At 49.0% G+C, this 21,128-nt stretch overlaps 1 protein-coding gene across 1 annotated transcript in view; it reads left to right on the top strand.

Moving 5' to 3' along the window:
- The window catches only part of dennd1a (DENN/MADD domain containing 1A), a gene marked incomplete at its 3' end in the record, with an annotated part of 103,457 nt that overhangs the window by 25,734 nt on the left and 56,595 nt on the right, over positions 1 to 21,128 (top strand). The window contains 1 exon segment of the mRNA XM_084460161.1: positions 5,481 to 5,524. Coding sequence (XP_084316287.1) covers positions 5,481 to 5,524 — 44 coding nt within the window.

Here is a 21,128-nt window from a genome sequence, read left to right as displayed (position 1 = left end):
CTTCGCGGGCTCTCAAGCGCTGCTATATATATACACACACACACACACACACACACCTTGTTTGTCTTCTCCCGCTGGGCCAGCCGAGAGGCCAGGGCTCTCTGATGGAGGGGCAGGTGGGGTCAGGGGTCGAGGATGGAGGGGCAGGTGGGGTCAGGGGTCGACGACGGAGGCAGAGTTTATTGGTGGTTCGTTGGCGTTATAACACGGGTTCAGCTTCGCTCATTGAAACTATATGGGAGTTCTCTTCAACCCAGCCACTCAACCCCCTCAACCACCCTTCACACACACACACACACACACACGCACACACACACACACACATCCGAGGGCCCGCTTCACGGACGCCGTGCCAGCTGCCGTCGCCGCACCTCTTTCAAAACCTGTCGCCTGGCAACTGTCGCCAGGGCTGGGCAGGCCACAGTGGAGCTGAAGGGGCACTCCAGGGATCCATCACCGCCCTCCCTCCTCCCTCCCTCCATCCCTCCATCCCTCCATCTCTGAGAGGGCCCCCAAGAGGAAGCACTTGACAAGGGGGCAGGAAGTTTTATGCCACTCCTGAAAAGTAATGGGCCATTATTTGTTTTGGGTTAAGTCTTCCTCCTCTCTCCCCCTCTTCATCATCACTCGAATGCAGAGAGTTGGGCTACGTCTGGTAATGTTAGCGCTAGCTACATTAGATGAGAGGTGCAGTCAGGGCATTAACTAGCAGCATTGGCCAACAGTAACATTAAGATGTTAGATCTAAGATAGGTTAGCTAGTGTGTAACATAACGTTAAGTTAGATGTCATTTATGTAGCTTAACATTACAGCAGGAAACTCTGGCCGCGCAGCAAGGTAAAGTTAGCTAGCTAGCAAACGTCAACATAGCCAGCTAACAGCTAGCCTAGCCATCATGACGGCGATGTCTGAATATTTTTGTGACACGTGTCTTATTGAAGCATAACTTGGCCTTGAGCTCGTCCTCCAATTCAGTTTTTTGGCAGTCTCATCGTTTTTTCTGTCCAATGGTAGGGGACACACTGCTCACTCCTGTCCAATCGTAGAGGACTCATTGCTCACTGGCTCTTTTGTATGGTAGTCATCACACTGCTGGTGACTACAGTAGAGTGGATCTGTATGAGATGAGATATCAAGATTATGATGATGATCAGATGCATTCTGGACCGCACAGATGTACACCACACCCTCACCTTCTGTCCGCTGCGTGTTGTGGTCAGAAGTGCAGCCGGGGGTTGTAATGTTTTATTGAACACACTGAAAGAGTTTGATTTCATCGCCTGTTGATCTCGGCGACGGTGTTCCAAGCGAACCATCGTAACACCTCGTCACTCCCACACAGAAAGAAAGCCGCAGTCGAGCTTCAGCGGTACACCTACGATCTCCTCCTCCTCCTCCACACGCCGCGATTTAAAAGAGGAGCCGTGTTACGCGGCGGCGTTTCGGGAATTGGTACCTGCGTGCGAGCAAGGTCAGCGGTCCTCTGTTGACTCAATTTGTGGAGTCAACACCGCGTGGCTGCCCCAGTCCCCGAGCCCAGGGGAGTCGGGCCTAGATCATCGGACAGATCCCTCATACCCACCCCCCCCCCGCCTACCTGGGTCTCTAGGGCCCCTCCCGTACACCCCTTCCCTCCGCCGGGCGCAGGCCAACGCCAAGACCTCTCTATTTCGGGGGAGAGGACGGGACGAGGAAGGCACTGGAAGGGCCATTAATCATAACGGAAAGGGAACGGAGGCGAAATATTTCGAATTTGCATTAATGGAGAGTGTTTGGCTTTTGCCCCAGTTCTGATGTTCGTGTGGTTTTCATAGTCTTGATGTTATCTGATTAATTTAGGATTGTTTTCAATTATCCATGTTCCCCGGTAATATTAATTTGGTATTATAAGAGGTTTTATCTGAACATGTTCAAATAGAACATTTTCTCCATCACTCTTTTACTTGGAGAGAGACAGGTCTGATTAACAGCACTTAACCTTGTAGTGTTGGGGAAAATATTGATTAGAATTGATTGGAAACTCGTGGAAAAAGGTTCATTCCATTTTCCGGTTTCCGGAAGGAGACTTTTTTTAAACTATGCAACCACAGCTTGGCTTCGCCACTTTCAGCGCCTTCCACTGCAGTCTCTTCCAGTGCCATGAATAGAAATAGGGTTGGTTGAACAATGGAGTCTTCCAGGGACAACCATCCCTGCCGTTCCTCCTTGTAATTCGTCTACACTACATGTTCCCATCCTCTTACCCGGAAAGAGCTTGAAAAGGGTTTGGGCCTTGGATTAGCTCAAAGCCCCTCCTATGGAAAGAAAAGGGACTATTTGGATGAAAAAGAACAAGGTTTTCTTCACTTTAAACTCCCATGAAATCAGGCAATCAGATTATGTGCCTCGTCTTAAAGCACGGCTCAGACTTTGCCTCGTGTCTTTGTGTAGGGATTGAGAGAGAGGACATGATTAGTGTTGCTGCTCATGTTTTTGTCTAGAATTGGAGGCAAAGACATTTTCCCAAACACAGATTCCGGTCAGAGAATGTTGCACAAAGAATTTCAACCATCACTCTGTCATGTCGAATGAGTACTCTCTTATTTTCAGACTGTAGACAGAGTGAAGTGTTGATCCTACATTATCAATCGGATGTTTTGGAATGGAAAAGGTATCGCGCAGACTTCTTTTAACACTTGTTTAAGTCTGATTTACTTTCTCTCCCAACTTCAGTTTGACCTTCATGGTGGCTTTTGGGATCTCTCAGGTCGAACCTTTACCATCACTCTTGACCTGAAGAGCTAAAAATAGCTAACATTACATGAATCATCAGTGTAACTGCTTTAGCCACTGACCACTACCATTAATATTATGGGAGCTGCTGCTAGTTGTTGTGAGCTCATGAGCTAACTGGCTATCCCGCTCTTATTGTGCAGGATTAGCATTGGAAGCATTGGAACTGATGTGTCCAGGCGACAAGACCTATCTTAATTTATCAGACATCATTTCATGTCATTTCAATTCACAGCTATCTCAGTGGCATGACTAGCTTCCGTCCTACCAGTCCTGAACAGAAACGAGCCAGCCACGCACATAAGCCAGGCTGGATCTGGCCTGGTTTGTGTGTGTATGCAATTATCTTCTCAAATCTACTGCAATTTAATGGGAAAAAAAGGCGATGAGTTTGTTCTTGGTTGCTCGCCATAACCCCCCCCGGCCTCCCTGGCGTATGGGAAAGTTGCGGAGCCACTGTTGAGGTGGTTTTCGGGCGCCGAGAGCCACAGGATCCTGGCTGTCGAAATCATAAAAAAATCAGGTTCGAGATCAGACAACGGCCGAACTGGCCCTTGAAATGCTCCAGTCGAAAAAGGGCTAAGAGGCAGAGAGAGAGTAGAGAAAGAGAGAGTAGAGAGAGAGAGAGAGTAGAGAGAGAGAGAGTAGAGAAAGAGGGAGTAGAGAGAGAGAGAGAGCAGAGAGAGAGAGAGTAGAGAAAGAGGGAGTAGAGAGAGAGAGAGAGAGAGTAGAGAGAGAGTAGAGAAAGAGAGAGTAGAGAGAGAGAGAGAGTAGAGATTTTGAGAAGGGCTCACCAGGACCACAGCCTTAAGCCGTCTCTTTGATCTGACAGTGATTTGAACAAGCACCCAAATACACCTGCTCATGGCAGAAGGCTTGTAAAAGTGCCCTGACGCTTCTGTGGAGGACTTGTCCTTGCACTCGTCTCCAGGGCTTGATTGTGACCAGAGATGTATTCAAGTTTCTAACACTATTATGAGTTGTGTGTGTGGGTGTGTTTGTGTGTGTGTGACGTTATGGTATAAACCTTGAATCAACACGGGAAGTGTTATTGCATGACTACTAACCCTGTGTGTGAGCCAGGGTGGATATTTATGATCGTAATACAGTACATTGTGTGTGTGTGTGTGTGTGTGTGTGTGTGTGTGTGTGTAGTACCCTTGTCACCGGCAGAATAAGTGCACACGGAGCAGATTTGAGTCCCCTCAGACAAAAGGGCTCGTCCCTCAGCAACTTTGGCCTCTCCTTCGCTGAGGAGGACGATTAATTTTTCATGGCCTGTGAAATGCCATCGTGACCCCCTCTCTCTCTCTTCCTAGTTCTCCTTCCTCTCTCTTTTACTGTCCCTCTGCGCTGTGGGACGGAAACGAGGACTCCTCTCTTCTTTTTCAACCTTGAGTGATGAGCTGATGTTGTCATTTTGTAGGCTAAAAAGTTAGCATTGCCGCCATTTTGGTTCTGAGGCCAAAATACCTATGGGGAAAATTAATGGGATTTCAGGTTGCTAGGTGAAAGAGGGGGCATTGACTTGGGAAGCTTAGCCCTCCCAGTTAGCCACTCTGTTGTAAGATAAGATAAGACTTTACGTTATATACTGTACTGTACAGTAGCATAATTTTCAACACAAAAAAATGTTCAGGCTAATCTGTGGGCTAACAAAATTTAGCAAGCGCTGACAAAATTGAGAAGAAAATGTGATAATATATATTAATTAATTGTTAACATTTTGGGGGATTTTGTGGCATACAGAGGTTACATGAGCATTAGGTTACATTTCGACTGATGACATTTTTTGCGGTTTTGTATGTGTGGGCTAATTTGATTGTTTGATTTTTCATTTGGTCTTGATTTCCGTAAGCGAGAATCCTTTTACCTGGCCTACAATGTTGCCATTACCCTAGACAAATTCATAGTACTGTATGTGTGAACCATGTACACGGCGAATAAACAGATCCTGAAAGTTGAATGAAGCTGATGACTTGGGAGTCAAAAGTTTGTCATGCATTTCTTTTGTGTATTAAATGTTTTTTTTATTTTATTTATTTTATTTATTTTATTTATTTTATTTATTTTATTTATTTTATTTATTTTATTTATTTTATTTATTTTATTTATTTTATTTATTTTATTTATTTTATTTATTTTATTTATTTTATTTATTTTATTTATTTATTTCGAGAATTGATTTAAATCGAGAATAATAACAATAATAATAATAATTGAATTGAGAATAATAACACATTCAGATTCTCTACTCACGCCAGCGATGCACAAGCTAGACAAACCCATCACTTGATATAATAGAACATCCATAATATAACATCCACTTGACAGGTTGTACCATACACCCCCCCCCCACCCCCCACCCCCCAAACCTCGCCTCCAGACAGCTAAGCTCCCCCTGAAGCAGAGTGGATCATCTGATCTCCTCCTTTTTCCGTCCTCTCTGTTCTGATCTCCTTTCACGAGTTAGAAAGGGTGGATGGAGGGATGAGGAGAGGAGGGGATGGAGAGAGAGGGACAGAGAAGAGAGAGAGAGAGGGGGTAACACCTCCCTCTCCGGCCCCTAATCAGCCAGGCAGCCTCAGCTGCCCCCCTCCGACCCCCTGCCAGGGTCCCTATCATCCTCTGATCAAATATTAATGCGCTCTACTCGGCCTGCTCACTAATCCAAAGCCAATTAATATTATCTGTCAATTATTTACAGATCCGGAGGTGCGGCGGAGATTCCCGGAGGACTACATCGACCAGGTTCGGAATGCATAATTAACTTCTCCTTTTCTCTCTCTCTCTCTCTCTCTCTCTCTCACCCTCTCTCTCTTTCTCACTTTCTCTCTCTCCCCATCCCCCCCATCTCTCCATCCTCGCGACGATTCATTTATTTTGTTCTTTTGCCTTCTGCTTTTACCCCCTTGTCTCTCTCCCCGGCTTTTTCTTGGTATTGTATATGTTGATTCTTTGCGTTTGATGTCTGCTGTCTTTTTCATGTCGGCGTGTGTGTGTGTGTGTGTGTGTGTGTGTGTGTGTGTGTGTGTGTCGGCCCTTTTATTTCTAAACGCTTCACATTTGAGGGTTGTTTTTTCATGGGACGTGGAGATGAGGCCGATTGATTTGTTTGCCCTGTGTGTGTGTGTGTGTGTGTGCGTGTGTGCGCGTGGGTGGGTGGGTGCGTGCATGTGTATGCGGTCGTACGTACGTACGTACATGCCTGTGTGTGTGTGTGTTTGTGTGTGTGTACGGTCGTATGTACGTGTGTGTGAGTGTGTGTGTGTGTGTGTGTGTGTGTGTGTATATAGGCCACTCATGGAGCTAAAATTATTGTTTGGTGTAAAAAAATCGAAAAGAAATAGGCGAAGTGAAAGAGGATGATTCAATTAATTGTGTATTCAATTTTTACAAAAAAACAACAAGAACATTTTTGTTGGTTTGATAGAAGTTGCAATCTCTTTGCCGCCAACTAAACATTGTTTGCGGAGTCTCCTCTGTTCTCCTTGGTTCATGTGGCCTCTGGTGAGCGATGGGACGCGGTGTCAGGTTTCCTTCTGTTTACTAATGGCACTGTAGCCATATGCTACAGTACTTCACATCAAGGCTGTCCTGTGCCCACATCTACATTAAAGTCGCACTGAAATGAAAAAAGCATTCTGTCCCATTTTGGTTCACATAATTGGTCATAGTGTTCACCTATTCAACGATGTATGCCCAAAAAATTACAAAATTCTACTTTTGTTGTAATCTTATATCAAAGTATATAATTTCTTACTTCCTGGAAAACGGTAGGTCACGTGCAATGACGACAACAGGTACCTTAGATTTTAGGCCAATAATCTCACGACATCCACCCGTCAATCAACGCTATCCTTCTATCGAATCTGTCTAAAGTTCTTAAAACCCGTCCACTTGTCGATGTTCCAATCAAATTCCTCTAAACATATGTCCTTGTCTTCATTCGTAGACTATAGGAGAAAAACACTGAGCCCAGCTAAATCTGCTCAAAGACGCCACCTGGTGGTGGTGCATCACTAAAAGGAAATAACGCCCCTGAAATCCCACAAGATTTCCAATGGGATTACCGTATGAAATACCGTGATGGGGAAATGCCTCGGCATGGATAATTCCTAGAAGCTCCCAACTGTACGTTCACATGGAGCAGACAGTCGTCAGTCAACATCTACATTAAACAACCCTGATACGTTCACATGGAGCAGACAGTCCAAATCTAAACAGCACTGTTTTTATGTCTTTCTTTTGACACAAGCCATGTTTCCATCCACTTGTCAAGCGAATTGTGTGAGGATCGCTAAAAATATGAATGCGAATAAAGCCCGTGAATGTGCGTTTCCATCTAGAGCTTTAAATCGGATAAAGCATTTATCACAAAAGACTTTTATCGAACAAGAGAAAATCCGACGAGATCGACAGTACAAACCTTTTGTCGATTTTCATGATTTTTAATCGAATTTTACCGTTTATTTAATTTTTTAAAATGTTTTCTTTAATTTTACCACATTTTTTATTCGATACAACTTAATTCGCATAAAACGTGTGGATGGAAACATGGCTACAGAGAAAGAAGGCTACACGGACCGGCCAAATTAATAAAAATCACAGCAAGGAAACAAGCATAACGTTACTTCCAATCATTTGCCAGAATTCTTCTATATTCCTTTCATCTCTCAAGCAGACCTCTTTAAATGTGGCGCAGTATTGACCTGGGTCCCTGTTGGCGTTACCATAGAGCGCGCTGCTCATTGAAGCCCCCACTGCAACGACTGGAACTCATTGTCCTGCATCCTCTTCAAAAAGAAATCCAGGCTACCCTGTTATTCTACAAAAAAAAACATTCTATTAACCAAGCAGAGCACACAAACGCAAAGACACACACACACACACACACACACACACACAAACGCGCAGGCACGCACAAGCGCGCACGTACACACACACTCGCACACACGCACTAATCACCTTGCCTTGTTTATTCCAAGCACAACCCCCCCCCCCTTCCCTCTCTCTCTCTCTCTCTCTCTCTCTCCCTCTCTCCCTCTCTCCCTCTCTCTCTCCCTCTCTCTCTCTCCCTCCCTCTCTCTCTCTCTCTCTCCCTCTCTCTCTCCCTCGTGCTTTATTGTGTGATGCAGAAGAAAAGCCGGATCCTGTGTTGTCCGTGGATGCCTCGTCCCGGCCCACCTTTGTTGCTCCCAGTAAAGAATCTGTGTTGCTCCGGGAGAAAGAGATGGTTGAAGGAGAGGAGGGACGCAGGGAGAGAGAGAGAAAGAATGAAAGAGGGAGACGGAGGGGTAGTAGAGAGAAGGGAGAGAGAGAGAGAGAATGTTAGAAGGGAGACGTATTGAAAAAAAAATTAAGTGAGAAGAGGGCAACTCTTTGGCTTCTGTTCAGCCACAATGCCCCCCCTGCCCCCCCCCCCCCCTCCCTTTCCTGCTTTGAGTTTCACAGAGTGACAGAGGAGGCCCAGGAGAGAGAGAGAGAGAGAGAGGGAGGGAGGGAGAGAGGGGTTGAGGGTGAATGAAAGATGGCTGGAACAAAAGGCCTAGCTGGTACCAGTCCTGTTCTCATCTGTGGGGTCCTAATGATCCCCCCCTCCCCCGCCCCCTGCCTCACAAAACCACGCCCCCCCCCCACACCCCTGTACACCCACACACCACCATCCAACCCACGGGCCCACAGACACCCCACCATCCAACCCACTACCACCACCAGCCAGCTGGGCCTTACTGGTCAGGGAGTCTGATGAGACCCCTGTAATTCTCAGATCACCAGGACGGCTCAGACAGTTGGGGGAGTATGTAGGGAGCTGGGGGAGTATGCAGGGAGCTGGGGGAGTATGTAGGAAGCTGGGGGAGTATGTAGGGAGCTGGGGGAGTATGTAGGAAGCTGGGGGAGTATGTAGGGAGCTGGGGGAGTATGTAGAGAGCTGGGGGAGTATGTAGGAAGCTGGGGGAGTATGTAGGGAGGTGGGGGAGTATGTAGGAAGCTGGGGGGAGTATGTAGGGAGCTAGGGGAGTATGTAGGGAGTTGGGGGAGTATGTAGGGGGCTGGGGGAGTATGTAGGAAGCTGGGGGAGTATGTAGGGAGCTAGGGGAGTATGTAGGGAGTTGGGGGAGTATGTAGGGGGCTGGGGGAGTATGTAGGAAGCTGGGGGAGTATGTAGGAAGCTGGGGGAGTATGTAGAGAGCTGGGGGAGTATGTAGGGAGCTGGGGGAGTATGTAGGGAGCTGGGGGAGTATGTAGGGAGCTGGGGGAGTATGTAGGGAGCTGGGGGGAGTATGTAGGGAGCTGGGGGAGTATGTAGGGAGCTGGGGGAGTATGTAGGGAGCTGTGGGGAGTATGTAGGGAGCTGGGGGAGTATGTAGGGAGCTAGGGGAGTATGTAGGGAGCTAGGGGAGTATGTAGGGAGCTGGGGGAGTATGTAGGGAGCTGGGGGAGTGTGTAGGGAGCTGGGGGAGTATGTAGGGAGCTGGGGGAGTATGTAGGGAGTTGGGGGAGTATGTAGGGAGCTGGGGGAGTATGTAGGGAGCTGGGGGGAGTATGTAGGGAGCTGGGGGAGTATGTAGGGAGCTGGGGGAGTATGTAGGGAGCTGGGGGAGCGTGTAGGGGGCTGGGGGAGTATGTAGGGAGCTGGGGGAGTATGTAGGGAGCTGGGGGAGTATGTAGGAAGCTGGGGGAGTATGTAGGGCGCTGGGGGAGTATGTAGGGTGCTGGGGGAGTATGTAGGGAGCTGGGGGAGTATGTAGGGAGCTGGGGGAGTATATAGGGAGCTGGGGGAGTATGTAGGGAGCTGGGGGAGCGTGTAGGGAGCTGGGGGAGTATTTAGGGAGCTGGGGGAGTATGTAGGGAGCTGGGGGAGTATGTAGGGAGCTGGGGGAGTATATAGGGAGCTGGGGTAGTATGTAGGGAGCTGGGGGAGCGTGTAGGGAGCTGGGGGAGTATTTAGGGAGCTGGGGGAGTATGTAGGGAGCTGGGGGAGTATGTAGGGAGCTGGGGGAGTATATAGGGAGCTGGGGGAGTATGTAGGGAGCTGGGGGAGTATGTAGGGAGCTGGGGGAGTATGTAGGGAGCTGGGGGAGTATGTAGGGAGCTGGGGGAGTATGTAGGGAGCTGGGGGAGTATGCAGGGAGCTGGGGGAGTATGTAGGGAGCTGGGGGAGTATGCAGGGAGCTGGGGGAGTATGCAGGGAGCTGGGGGAGTATGTAGGGAGCTGGGGGAGTATGTAGGGAGCTGGGGGAGTATGTAGGGAGCTAGGGGAGTATGTAGGGAGCTGGGGGAGTATGTAGGGGGCTGGGGGAGTATGTAGGGAGCTGGGGGAGTATGTAGGGAGTTGGGGGAGTATGTAGAGAGCTGGGGGAGTATGTAGGAAGCTGGGGGAGTATGTAGGGAGCTGGGGGAGTATGTAGGGAGCTGGGGGAGTGTGTAGGGAGCTGGGGGAGTATGAAGGGAGCTGGGGGAGTATGTAGGGAGCTGGGGGAGTATGTAGGGAGCTGGGGGAGTATGTAGGAAGCTGGGGGAGTATGTAGGGCGCTGGGGGAGTATGTAGGGAGCTGGGGGAGTATGTAGGGGGCTGGGGGAGTATGTAGGAAGCTGGGGGAGTATGTAGGGAGCTAGGGGAGTATGTAGGGAGTTGGGGGAGTATGTAGGGAGCTGGGGGAGTATGTAGGGAGCTGGGGGAGTATGTAGGGAGCTGGGGGAGTATGTAGGGAGCTGGGGGAGTATGTAGGGAGCTGGGGGAGTATCCAGGGAGCTGGGGGAGTATGTAGGGAGCTGGGGGGAGTATGTAGGGAGCTGGGGGAGTATGTAGGGAGCTGGGGGAGTATGTAGGGAGCTGGGGGAGTATGTAGGGAGCTGGGGGAGTGTGTAGGGAGCTGGGGGAGTATGTAGGGAGTTGGGGGAGTATGTAGGGAGTTGGGGGAGTATGTAGGGAGCTGGGGGAGTATGTAGGAAGCTGGGGGAGTGTGTAGGGAGCTGGGGGAGTATGTAGGAAGCTGGGGGAGTATGTAGGAAGCTGGGGGAGTGTGTAGGGAGCTGGGGGAGTGTGTAGGGAGCTGGGGGAGTGTGTAGGGAGCTGAGGGAGTGTGTAGGGAGCTGGGGGAGAAGGTAGGGAGCTGGGGGAGTATGTAGGGAGCTGGGGGAGTATGTAGGGAGCTGGGGGAGTATGTAGGGAGCTGGGGGAGTATGTAGGGATCTGGGGGGAGTATGTAGGGAGCTGGGGGAGTATGTAGGGAGCTGGGGGAGTATGTAGGGAGTTGGGGGAGTATGTAGGGAGCTAAGGGAGTGTATAGGGAGCTGGGGGAGTATGTAGGGAGCTGGGGGAGTATGTAGGGAGCTGGGGGAGTGTGTAGGAAGCTGGGGGAGTATGTAGGGAGCTGGGGGAGTATGTAGGGAGCTGGGGGAGTATGTAGGGAGATGGGGGAGTATGTAGGGAGCTGGGGGAGTATGTAGGAAGCTGGGGGAGTGTGTAGGGGGCTGGGGGAGTGTGTAGGAAGCTGGGGGAGTATGTAGGAAGCTGGGGGAGTATGTAGGAAGCTGGGGGAGTATGTTTCCGTGTACGCTGACAAGGAATGCTTTGGTGCTTAGAAGAAAAAAAACGTTATTGTCCATTGAATTTACATGTAATGGAAATGTGTCTTTGGCAATCAGGTAACACAGTATAAAAACAGACAGTGAGGGGATGTGGTGTGGGGGGGGTGGTGTTATGTTATGTTATGTTATGTTATGTTATGGAGTGGAGTATTATTTATACACACAGGCCTATTTGTTGGGAGAGGAGAAATGGTAACGTCTCATTATCTGGCTCATCCTTTCTCTCGGCCGAGAGATCTTACCTCTCTCCCTGTGTGCGTCTGTGTGTGTCTGTGTGTGTGTGTGCGTGTGTGTGTGTGTGTGTGTGTGTGTGTGTGTGTGCGCGCGTGTGTGTGTAGGGAGTGTAATCGGAAATGTAAATAAGTCGTTTGATACAAAGTGACTGCGTAACGAGCGGAATCTCCTCTCTCTCTCTCTCTCTATCTCTCTCTCTCTCCCCCTCTCTCTCTCTTTCTATTTTCATCCTCTAAGACACGGCCACGTCTGAGTAACACCTACGCTTTGAATCCTTTAAATTAGGCAGCTGCTGCCTGTTTTTCCCAACTCGACGCGACGAGGTACCTTTTCCGTGTAATGGAGAGAAATCTTTTTTTGTGTGTGTTTTTTTGAAGTCTGAAGCCTTTGATGTGCCGGCAGATCATTTGAACTCCCCCAGCAGAGAGGGGTGCAGAATTGTCGTTTTAACGAGGGAATATTCAAATGGGGGTGACCTCTACCAAAAGGAGAAGTAGAAAGCGAAAACGAAGCGAAACCTTTTTTCTTTTTTTTTACCCCGTATTCACGCACATAAACGGGGGGAAAAGTTTTGTCTTTGGTCCTGGAAGCATTGATGTGCTCTGCCCTTGATACAGTCAAATGACCGTTTTTCTCTCTTTTTACCGTGTTGCTTTTTACGTAATGATCGACACGCACACAGGAAGTGTTGTGTTTTGTTTGTTTGTCGTGAAGTTTGACCGCTTAAGCGCTGGTTATGCTCTCCACGTACGCACGGGTCGGCTAGAGTCCGCATGATGACAATTTGCGGACATACTTCCACGCCTCCCATTTTTGGTGACATGTTTGTGCGCCCTCGCGTCCTCCGAGCGCTCTGACAGGAGTAGTAGGAACAGAACCCCCCATGCGTCCGCAGCTGTCCTTGTACGCGTCCGTTTGGGAGTAGAACCAAGACTTTATACGTCGCTCATATCAGGTGTCCCCACGATTACCAGGATGCAGGTGCTCCCATAGCCCAAGGTTTGACCCTGATCTCTTGAGGTGCACTCAGCCTCTTGGGCACATTACAAAACCAGGACCAAGTCAATTGCCAACTTGAAATTGCAGACCGTCCACGACCAATATCCGAACACGATGAAGGAGCTTCCGTCTGTCCACCTTCCTAAGAAAGAGCAAGAACTGTGGAAACGGGTGAAGATGAGCCCAGTTCATGAGCTGTCCTGTACTGTACAAAACGTCAGTTAAATTACAAAAACCTGACCCCATAACACCCCCCCCTGCATCACCAGTGACCCATAGCTAACCCCCATAGCACCAGGTGCCAAAAGAGTCAAACCCAAGAGAATTATGCCTGATTTGTGGTGTATGGTTTCAATCCCCCAGAGTGCTGACCTAAGATCAGTTGAAATGACCCCCCTGGAAACATTACTGCTAGGTGTACGCTTGGGATATCTGATCCAAAACCTGCGCTTCGCCGCCCCAATCCCAAGCAGCGGTAAACCACTCATTAACCTGTGTGGGGAAGTGAGGGAGGTGTCGCTGCCATTGTGTCTTCATCCTGAGGGGCGATAATTGTGATGCTGGTTTCCTGATGTTCGTCTGACGGTCGGGGCTCGTATCTCTTAATTGAGGCTCACCTTAGCGTGGGTTTGGCGTCGTCTGCGGGGGACACCTGCTCGCCCATATGGCACCGGTACCGCCGCGGGCGAAGGCAACAGTTTGGCATCTGGAGCGGGAGAGAGAGGGAGGGACAAGTGGGATAAAGAGAGAGAGAGAGAGAGAGAGAGGGAGAGAGAGAGGGAGGGAGAGAGGGAGAGAGAGAGAGGGAGGGAGAGAGGGAGGGAGGGAGGGGTAGGGAGGGAGGGAGAGAGAGGGGGAGGGAGGGAGAGAGGGAGGGAGAGGGAGAGAGGGAGGGAGAGAGAGAGGGAGAGGGAGGGAGAGAGAGAGAGAGAGAGAGGGAGAGGGAGGGAGGGAGGGAGAGAGAGAGAGGGAGAGAGAGAGAGAGAGGGAGAGAGAGAGAGAGGGAGAGAGAGAGAGAGAGAGAGAGAGAGAGAGAGAGAGATGAAAGTGTAGAGAAACCTGTGGGATAGAAGCGAGTCCTCTGATAGTTCTGGGTAGAACGTGTGTGTACATACCGGTAATATGATACTCATGAAAGGAATCAAATGTTTATGTGCTGTAGAAAGAAGCCTCCTTTATTTTAAGAATGGTTAACTTCACAATCATCGCACGTATTTTGGATCGTCTCTGGATTAAAAGCGGTCTTCATCACTGTCAGAGGGAATTTCCACTGACAGCTTTTTTGTGTGAACAGTGCGCTGGAGATGAAGAGGAACACTTCGTCTCTAATCTAAAACTTACCTTTCAAGAAATGCTACCAAGCCCCTCCCTCTTATCTGTTGTGTCACTCTTGAATACAATTATCGTAAGTCGCTTTGGACAAAAGCGCCAACTAAATAACTGTAATTCAACACCTTCAAGGCTTAGACTGAGACAGAAGCTATGTTTCCATCCACACGTTTTATGCGAATTAAGTTATATCGAATTCAAAATGCCTTATGGAAACAGTAAAATTCGATTAAAAGTCATGAAAATCGACAAAATGTTTGTACTGTCGATCTCGTCGGATTTTCTCTTGTTCGATAAAAGTCTTTTGTGATAAATGCTTTATCCGATTTAAAGCTCTAGATGGAAACGCATGTTCACCGGCTTTATTCACATTCATATTTTTAGAGATCCTCACAATTCGATTGACAAGTGGATGGAAACATGGGCCTCATCCTACAAGACCTCCAGCGTAAACAGACAAGGAAATGGACGACTTCCCGCCACCGGTCGACCCTCCGTGGCTCCTTCTGACGCTCGCCTGGGAAAGTGGCTTAAATGGAGGCCGCCGTCGCCATCGTCCATCTCCCCCTCCCCCTGAAACCTAGCGTTCTTCGAATGCTAGCTGTTTCTACTGCATTGTGCTAGCATCAGCATGCCGCTAGCGCCTGAATGAGAGACGGAATGGAATCAGCTTCAAATGTTCTCCATCATTACAACCAACAGCATTATGGGTACGTTGTAAACGAGGCTCTATGCGCAAAATTCTGAACTATGCCTTTAAGTGCAGATCATGAAGCTATAGTTTAGATTGGCCTGATGCAGATCCACGATGGATTGAAATATCTAATGTTTTGATGAATAAAGAAGTCAAAGCTATAGCTTGGCGTGAGGCCTCTATCCAAAAAACCAATTACTCTTTGACACTACCTCACAGAAAAACGACGACCAGTTCACCGTTTTCTTCTGAACGCGCGAGCAGAAAAACTCGCGCCTTTGTGCGCGATCCGGGCCTAGTCCGACCCGGCGAGGCCGACCCGAGGGACGACTATTTCATTTTGATAAAACGCAAGACCGACTACAATAACGGTATGATTGGCCGCCCGGCGCCCGAGGCAAACCGCCTCCCCTGCTTTTGTGGATTATGTAGCCGAGGGATAGGCCTTCATCAGGCGTCTGTGTTCACAGCTGCCACGCTTTGACATTCACCTTGCCGGTTGCACGCCGTTTGTGTGCCTCTACGAGGGCCGGGGCATATGGAAGTCGGCCACACACGGTCCAATCCTAAATCCCTCTCTCTCTTTTTTTTTTTAATGTATTTATCAGGGGATCCCACCCTGTTGAATATGCATGCTCTGAGGGCCCAGCGGTCTCTTCGCCTCCGTCTCCTCATCCCCTCCTGTCCCCCACCTCTCCCCCCTCTCCCCTCCCTCTGTCAGGACGGACGGATTAAAAAAAAAAACAGACAATAAAAGAGAGGAAAAAAGAGACACGCTCTGTAATTGCTTGTTCTTTAACCCCTCCGGATTTGCATACATTAACCCTTGTATTTATGATTTAAGCCGAGGATTTCTATAAATGTGTACATATATTAACTCCACGGTCATGTGTGCGGGGAGCCGCACTTGAAATTCAATTCCTTAAAGACGTCCGTCCCCCCCCCACCTTTATTCTCCCGTCTTCTCATCCAGTCGGGGTATCTCTGATTTAATTTCGCCCCGCCGTTTCTGAAGGTAACCGAGAGCTGATTGGACGGATGACGGCGCTCGGAGCCGCGGCAGATTCGCTCGGCGGAACCCGTGGATAAAAAAACAACAACCTTAGTTCAAACAGAATTCTGCCATAAAAATAGAACAATTACCATCAAAATAACCATGTCGCCTTTTAAAGTTTGGACTCGGGAGGGGGAGCGGTGTTCTTCTGTGCGTTGTGTAAATGCTCCTATCGGGCTGCCGACGCCGGAGTCACAGAAACACGCAGGAGAGAAACGGCCGAGGTCTCAGCGTGAGGCTTCAGCCGCCGCCGCCGCCGCCCGGCCTAATGACTTGTTGTTCTGTCACCCGTTTTGTTGTTTTGTTTTCGTTTTCTTCTCACCCAGTCTCTCCCTCCTTCTCCCTATGTTGTCCGTCCATAAACCGTGGGTCGTCCAGCCTTTTTTCTACTCCCGCCCCCCCCCCCCCCCCCCCCCCCCCGGTCTTAGAGCGGCCCGAGTGGCTGGCACTAATTTAAAATCCATAACCAGTAACAGCGTCTCTCACTGAGACGGATGGGACCCGGCTGCCTGTGTTATTACAGCTAATGAGGCAGCTCTGAGCGCGCCGCCCTAACGAAGCGGCGCTACGGCCGCGTTTATTAAAGCTCCCCGTCACTCGAACCGGCGCTCATTTAAACGCTCTCTCGGAGAGTGGGGGATGCGACCAGGTTGTTTACAGTTTAGAGAGATGGGCTTGTTGTGCGAGCACAGGACCCCCCCCTCACCCACCACACACACACACACACACACACACACACACACACACACACACACACACTGACTTCTACCCCCTCCCGTTTCTCTCCTTCCCAAAACAAAGTTGCATATTACGCCTTTTCGATAGGTCTATTAATGATGACGGGCCATCTACTTATATCCTAGACACACTCTGTTGTGATCTATTTCAACATTGGACAGCCTACTTCGGTTTCTACTCTGTGTGTGTGTGTTTTCCAGCGTTACCAGCTAGGTGTGTGAGGTGTTTGTGAGGTGTTGTGTTGCGGTATCTAGTGTGTGAGGTGTTTCTGAGGCGTTGTGTTGCGTTGTCTAGTGTGTGAGGTGGTTCTGAGGCGTTGTGTTGCGTTGTCTAGTGTGTGAGGTGGTTCTGAGGCGTTGTGTTGCGGGTTCTAGTGTGTGAGGTGTTTCTGAGGCGTTGTGTTGCAGGGTCTAGTGTGTGAGGTGTGTGTGAGGCGTTGTGTTACGGGGTCCAGTGTGTGAGGTGTTTCTAAGGCGTTGTGTTGCGGGGTCTTTGTGTGTGAGGTGTTTGTGAGGCGTTGTGGTGCGGGGTCTAGTGTGTGAGGTGTTGTGTTGTGGGGTCTAGTGTGTGAGGTGTTTCTGATGCGTTGTGTTGTGGGGTCTAGTGTGTGAGGTGTTTCTGAGAGGCGTTGTGTTGCGGGGTCTAGTGTGTGATGTGTTTCTGGGGCGTTGTGTTGTGGGGTCTAGTGTGTGAGGCGTTGTGTTGCGGTGTCTAGTGTGTGAGGTGTTTCTGATGCGTTGTGTTGCGGTGTCTAGTGTGTGAGGTGTTTGTGAGGCGTTGTGTTGCGGGGTCTAGTGTGTGAGGTGTTTGTGAGGTGTTGTGTTGCGGGGTCTTTGTGTGGGATGTGTTTGTGAGGCGTTGTATTGCGGGATCTAGTGTGTGAGGTGTTTCTGAGGCGTTGTGTTGCGGGATCTAGTGTGTGAGGTGTTTCTGAGGCGTTGTGTTGCGGGTTCTAGTGTGTGAGGTGTTTCTGAGGTGTTGTGTTGCGGGGTCTTTGTGTGTGAGGTGTTTCTAAGGCGTTGTGTTGCGGTTTCTAGTGTGTGAGGTGTTTCTGAGGCGTTGTGTTGTGGGGTCTAGTGTGTGAGGCGTTGTGTTGCGGGGTCTAGTGTGTGAGGTGTTTGTGAGGCGTTGTGTTGTGGGATCTAGTGTGTGAGGTGTTTCTGAGGCGTTGTGTTGCGGGATCTAGTGTGTGAGGTGTTTCTGAGGCGTTGTGTTGCGTCGTCAGTTGCTGGGGCTGCAGCTAGTGATTTGTAGTGTTTGTAACAGAGAGAGCCTGGGGGGGATAGAGACAGACAGGAGATGAAACACTTCGGCTGATTGGCTTACACACACTGACCCCCCCCCCCCCCCACACACACACACACACACACACACACACCCCTCTCCTCCTGGCATCTGGACCCCGTCTGACTTGGAAGTGTGTTCCAGGAAATCGAAGTGTGCGTGTACAAGTACGTTTTTGTGTATTTGTGTGTGTAGGTGTGTGTGTTAGAGTGTTTGTGTGTGTACTGTAGGTGTGTGTGTGGGTGCGCGCACGTTTGCGTGTCTTAGAAGGAGAGAGTGTGTTCCCCCCTCTCTTCAGGGAACACTGCTGCCCAATTATCTGCGTCCAAACTGGGCCATAGAGGCCAGAGGTTAGTCCAGCTCCAAACCTCTGGTCCTCCAACCCCCCCGACCCCCCCCACCTCCCCCCACCCCTCCGGAGCTGTTCCACCCCCCCCCCCCCCACCTCCCCCACCCCTCTGGAGCTGTTCCAAGACTCTGGTCCTCCACCCCCCCCCCCCCACCCCCCACCCCTCCGGAGCCGTTCCAAGCCTCGTCCGACCCCCCTGTGATCGTAGCAGGTCTGGAGAATAAGCACTATGAGGACTGTATTAGGGGTTCGAGCGGTGTTGTGTCCTACGGGTTTGATGAACCAGGTGAATAAAAAAGGGGGGGGGTTTGGTTGCCAGGTTGGAGATGTGGAGGGGGAGATCGGGAGACTGCGGGGTGAGGGCGGTTCCCAGGGATACGGAGTCTCAGCCAGTTAGCTCGGCAGGCAGGAAGTGGCAGAGTGGCATACATGCAGTACATAGCACACATATATGACATGACTCTGTATCCACCACACACACACACACACACACACACACACACACACACACACACTATAAGGTTATTATGCTATCCAGGGTAAAAGAGGGGAGCTTGGGGACATTGGGACAATTAAAACGTCTGGTCACTGGGGGTTAGTTTGGGGGCGGGGTGGGGAGGGGTGACGCAATAAGGCAAGTCGGTGGACACCTTGCGCTCGGGGACCAGACACACACACACACACACACACACACACACACACACACACACCCCTTACCCTCCCCACTCCAAAGCTGCTTCCTATTCCGGGGGCTGAATCACTAAGCTGTCCCTGCTTCTCAATAATGATGGACGATTATTGCTCCAAGACCCCTCTTACGATGCACGCGCTCGTTAAAACTAATCACCAAATCATTCGTATGAAGTAGCTTCCTTGCGTCATTTTTAGTGTCAAAACTCTTAATAGGTCCTTTCCTATTAAGTATATCAAGGTTTTGTTTGTTATTTTAGAAGAGTTTGATAGATTTTGTCGTTTCTTGTGTGTGTGTGTGTGTGTACGTCCCACACAGGGCTACCTACCTCGCCTCACATTCTATTCTATTCTATTTCTAATCTATTCTATTCATTCTATCCACGCATGTTTCTCACATGTCAACAGAACGCACAATAACCCACGCATCATTCATTCATTTTGGTTGTTCAAGTCGTACCCAGCCAGAGGCAATCACCTCCCAACTCCTCTGGGAACCGTAGTCAATTAATGAGCTACTTGTAGTTCCAACACAAAACAGCATTATTAGAACCTTTTCATCACAATGGATGGGAGGAGCCGGTTGATTGACATGTCTGGAGGAGTGGGCGGAGTTACGGCCAGGTGCACATGCCGTTCCGACTGCTCTCAGCTGTCCAGGAATGATTGCTGGACGATATTATTGGCTGCGGTCAGAGACGCTGGGTTTCCTGGTATCGTCTGGTAAAGGAAACAGGAAGTGGTTCCCCTCACAGGGAGGATGAACGAACGAATTCTGACTGATAAGAACGCGTTCGTCTCTTTGTAGAGGTTGCGGAAGTGATTTGTCGGAAGTTATGAGGAAGATATACAAAACTCAATGTTTTTACATTACATTAGCCTATTACGTTACAGTCATTTAACAGATGCTTTTATCCAAAGTGACGTACAATAATTACATTTAACATACTGTAGGCACAGTACTGTATACAGTGTACTGCTACTTAGCAGAACTCACAAAAGCATCTCCTTTCTAAACAAGTGGCTAAGAGATAATCTAGTGCTAAAGCCGAAGTACAAGAGTAGCAATATATACAATTAATCGAGGCTACATCTAGAAATGTAAAATCATACATTTTGTTTCACAGATTAATTGGACAACAGACAACAGAACAATTGTGTACATTCATCTTCTCTCTGAGTTTTTACTCTATAGATGTTCTGGCTCAGCTTCTCCGGTTCCCTCGGGCTTGTGAACGGTTCTTGGTTCTACTGTAGGTGACTCAGCTTGTGACAAGAAATGTTTGGCGAAATAAAAACGGTCAGTAATAAGTCTTAGTGAGTCATAAGAGCGAGTGACGATGAGGAATACATCAGGCCTACAGTGACCTTTCATATCTTCACAAACAAGGTTCTCAATTGCTGGAACCCACATAGACCCTTCCTAACCTGCCGCAGAACACAAGTCCCACACAATTCTCATCAGTCAGGTAAATGTTTAGATGTTTTGAAGGCTAGGTCCTCGGTTGACTAGAACCACGTCATCACGCCTACAGTGGATAACCTCCTACACGCATTCGTCACCAAGACCACAGACATCTTGGATGTTAGTGCACCCGTCAAAACTATCTTGATCCCTGGTAAAGAAAGATCTCCGTGGAGAAACTCTGCCTCCGTCTCAGCGCTTAAAAGAGAACGTCGGAAAGCAGAACGCAACTGGCGGAAATCTAAACTCCATGTCCGTCTCGAGCTGTATAAAGAAATGCTACAGTCCTACAATGCAGTATTAAATAAAGCCAGAAAGCTCTTATTTTGCGATACTATTAATAAGAATGCTTGTGATGCACACACTCTTTTTTGCCACTGTTGCTATACTAACTAAACCAGTGTCTCAATTAGATCCAGAGTTTCTGTCCAAGGATAAATGCAACGAATTTGCCTGTTTCTTCAGTCGCAAAATAGATGAAATCAAACAATCCGTCGTAACAATTAGCAATGCCCCTTTAGTAGAACCCAGCAGTGGGACTCAGAATGTCAATGTTTGAAAGCATTAGCCTTCAGGCTCTTGAAGAAACCGTGTCTAAGCTTAAAACCTCGAAGTGCCGTCTAGACTCGCTGCTCACTAAATTCTTCAAATCAGTTTTTAGTTCCATTTCCTGATGCACTTCAAATAGTAAACAGTTCCCTTCTATCAGGAACCTTTCCAAAAACCCTTAAAACGGCAGTGGTTGTACCACGACTGAAGAAGAACGCTACTGTATACTGAATAACTACCTCCCTATTTCTAATCTGACATTCATAGGTAAAATAATTGAGAAAACTGCCTATAAACAACTCCACGACTTCTTGGTCATAGGCGATCTGCTTGACCATTTTCAGTCTGGGTTTAGATTTAATCACGGCACAGAGA

The sequence above is a fragment of the Borostomias antarcticus genome (genome assembly GCF_949987555.1).
Source record: "Borostomias antarcticus genome assembly, chromosome: 30".
Lineage (NCBI taxonomy): Eukaryota > Metazoa > Chordata > Actinopteri > Stomiiformes > Stomiidae > Borostomias > Borostomias antarcticus.
This window is presented reverse-complemented; position numbering and strand designations above follow the sequence as displayed.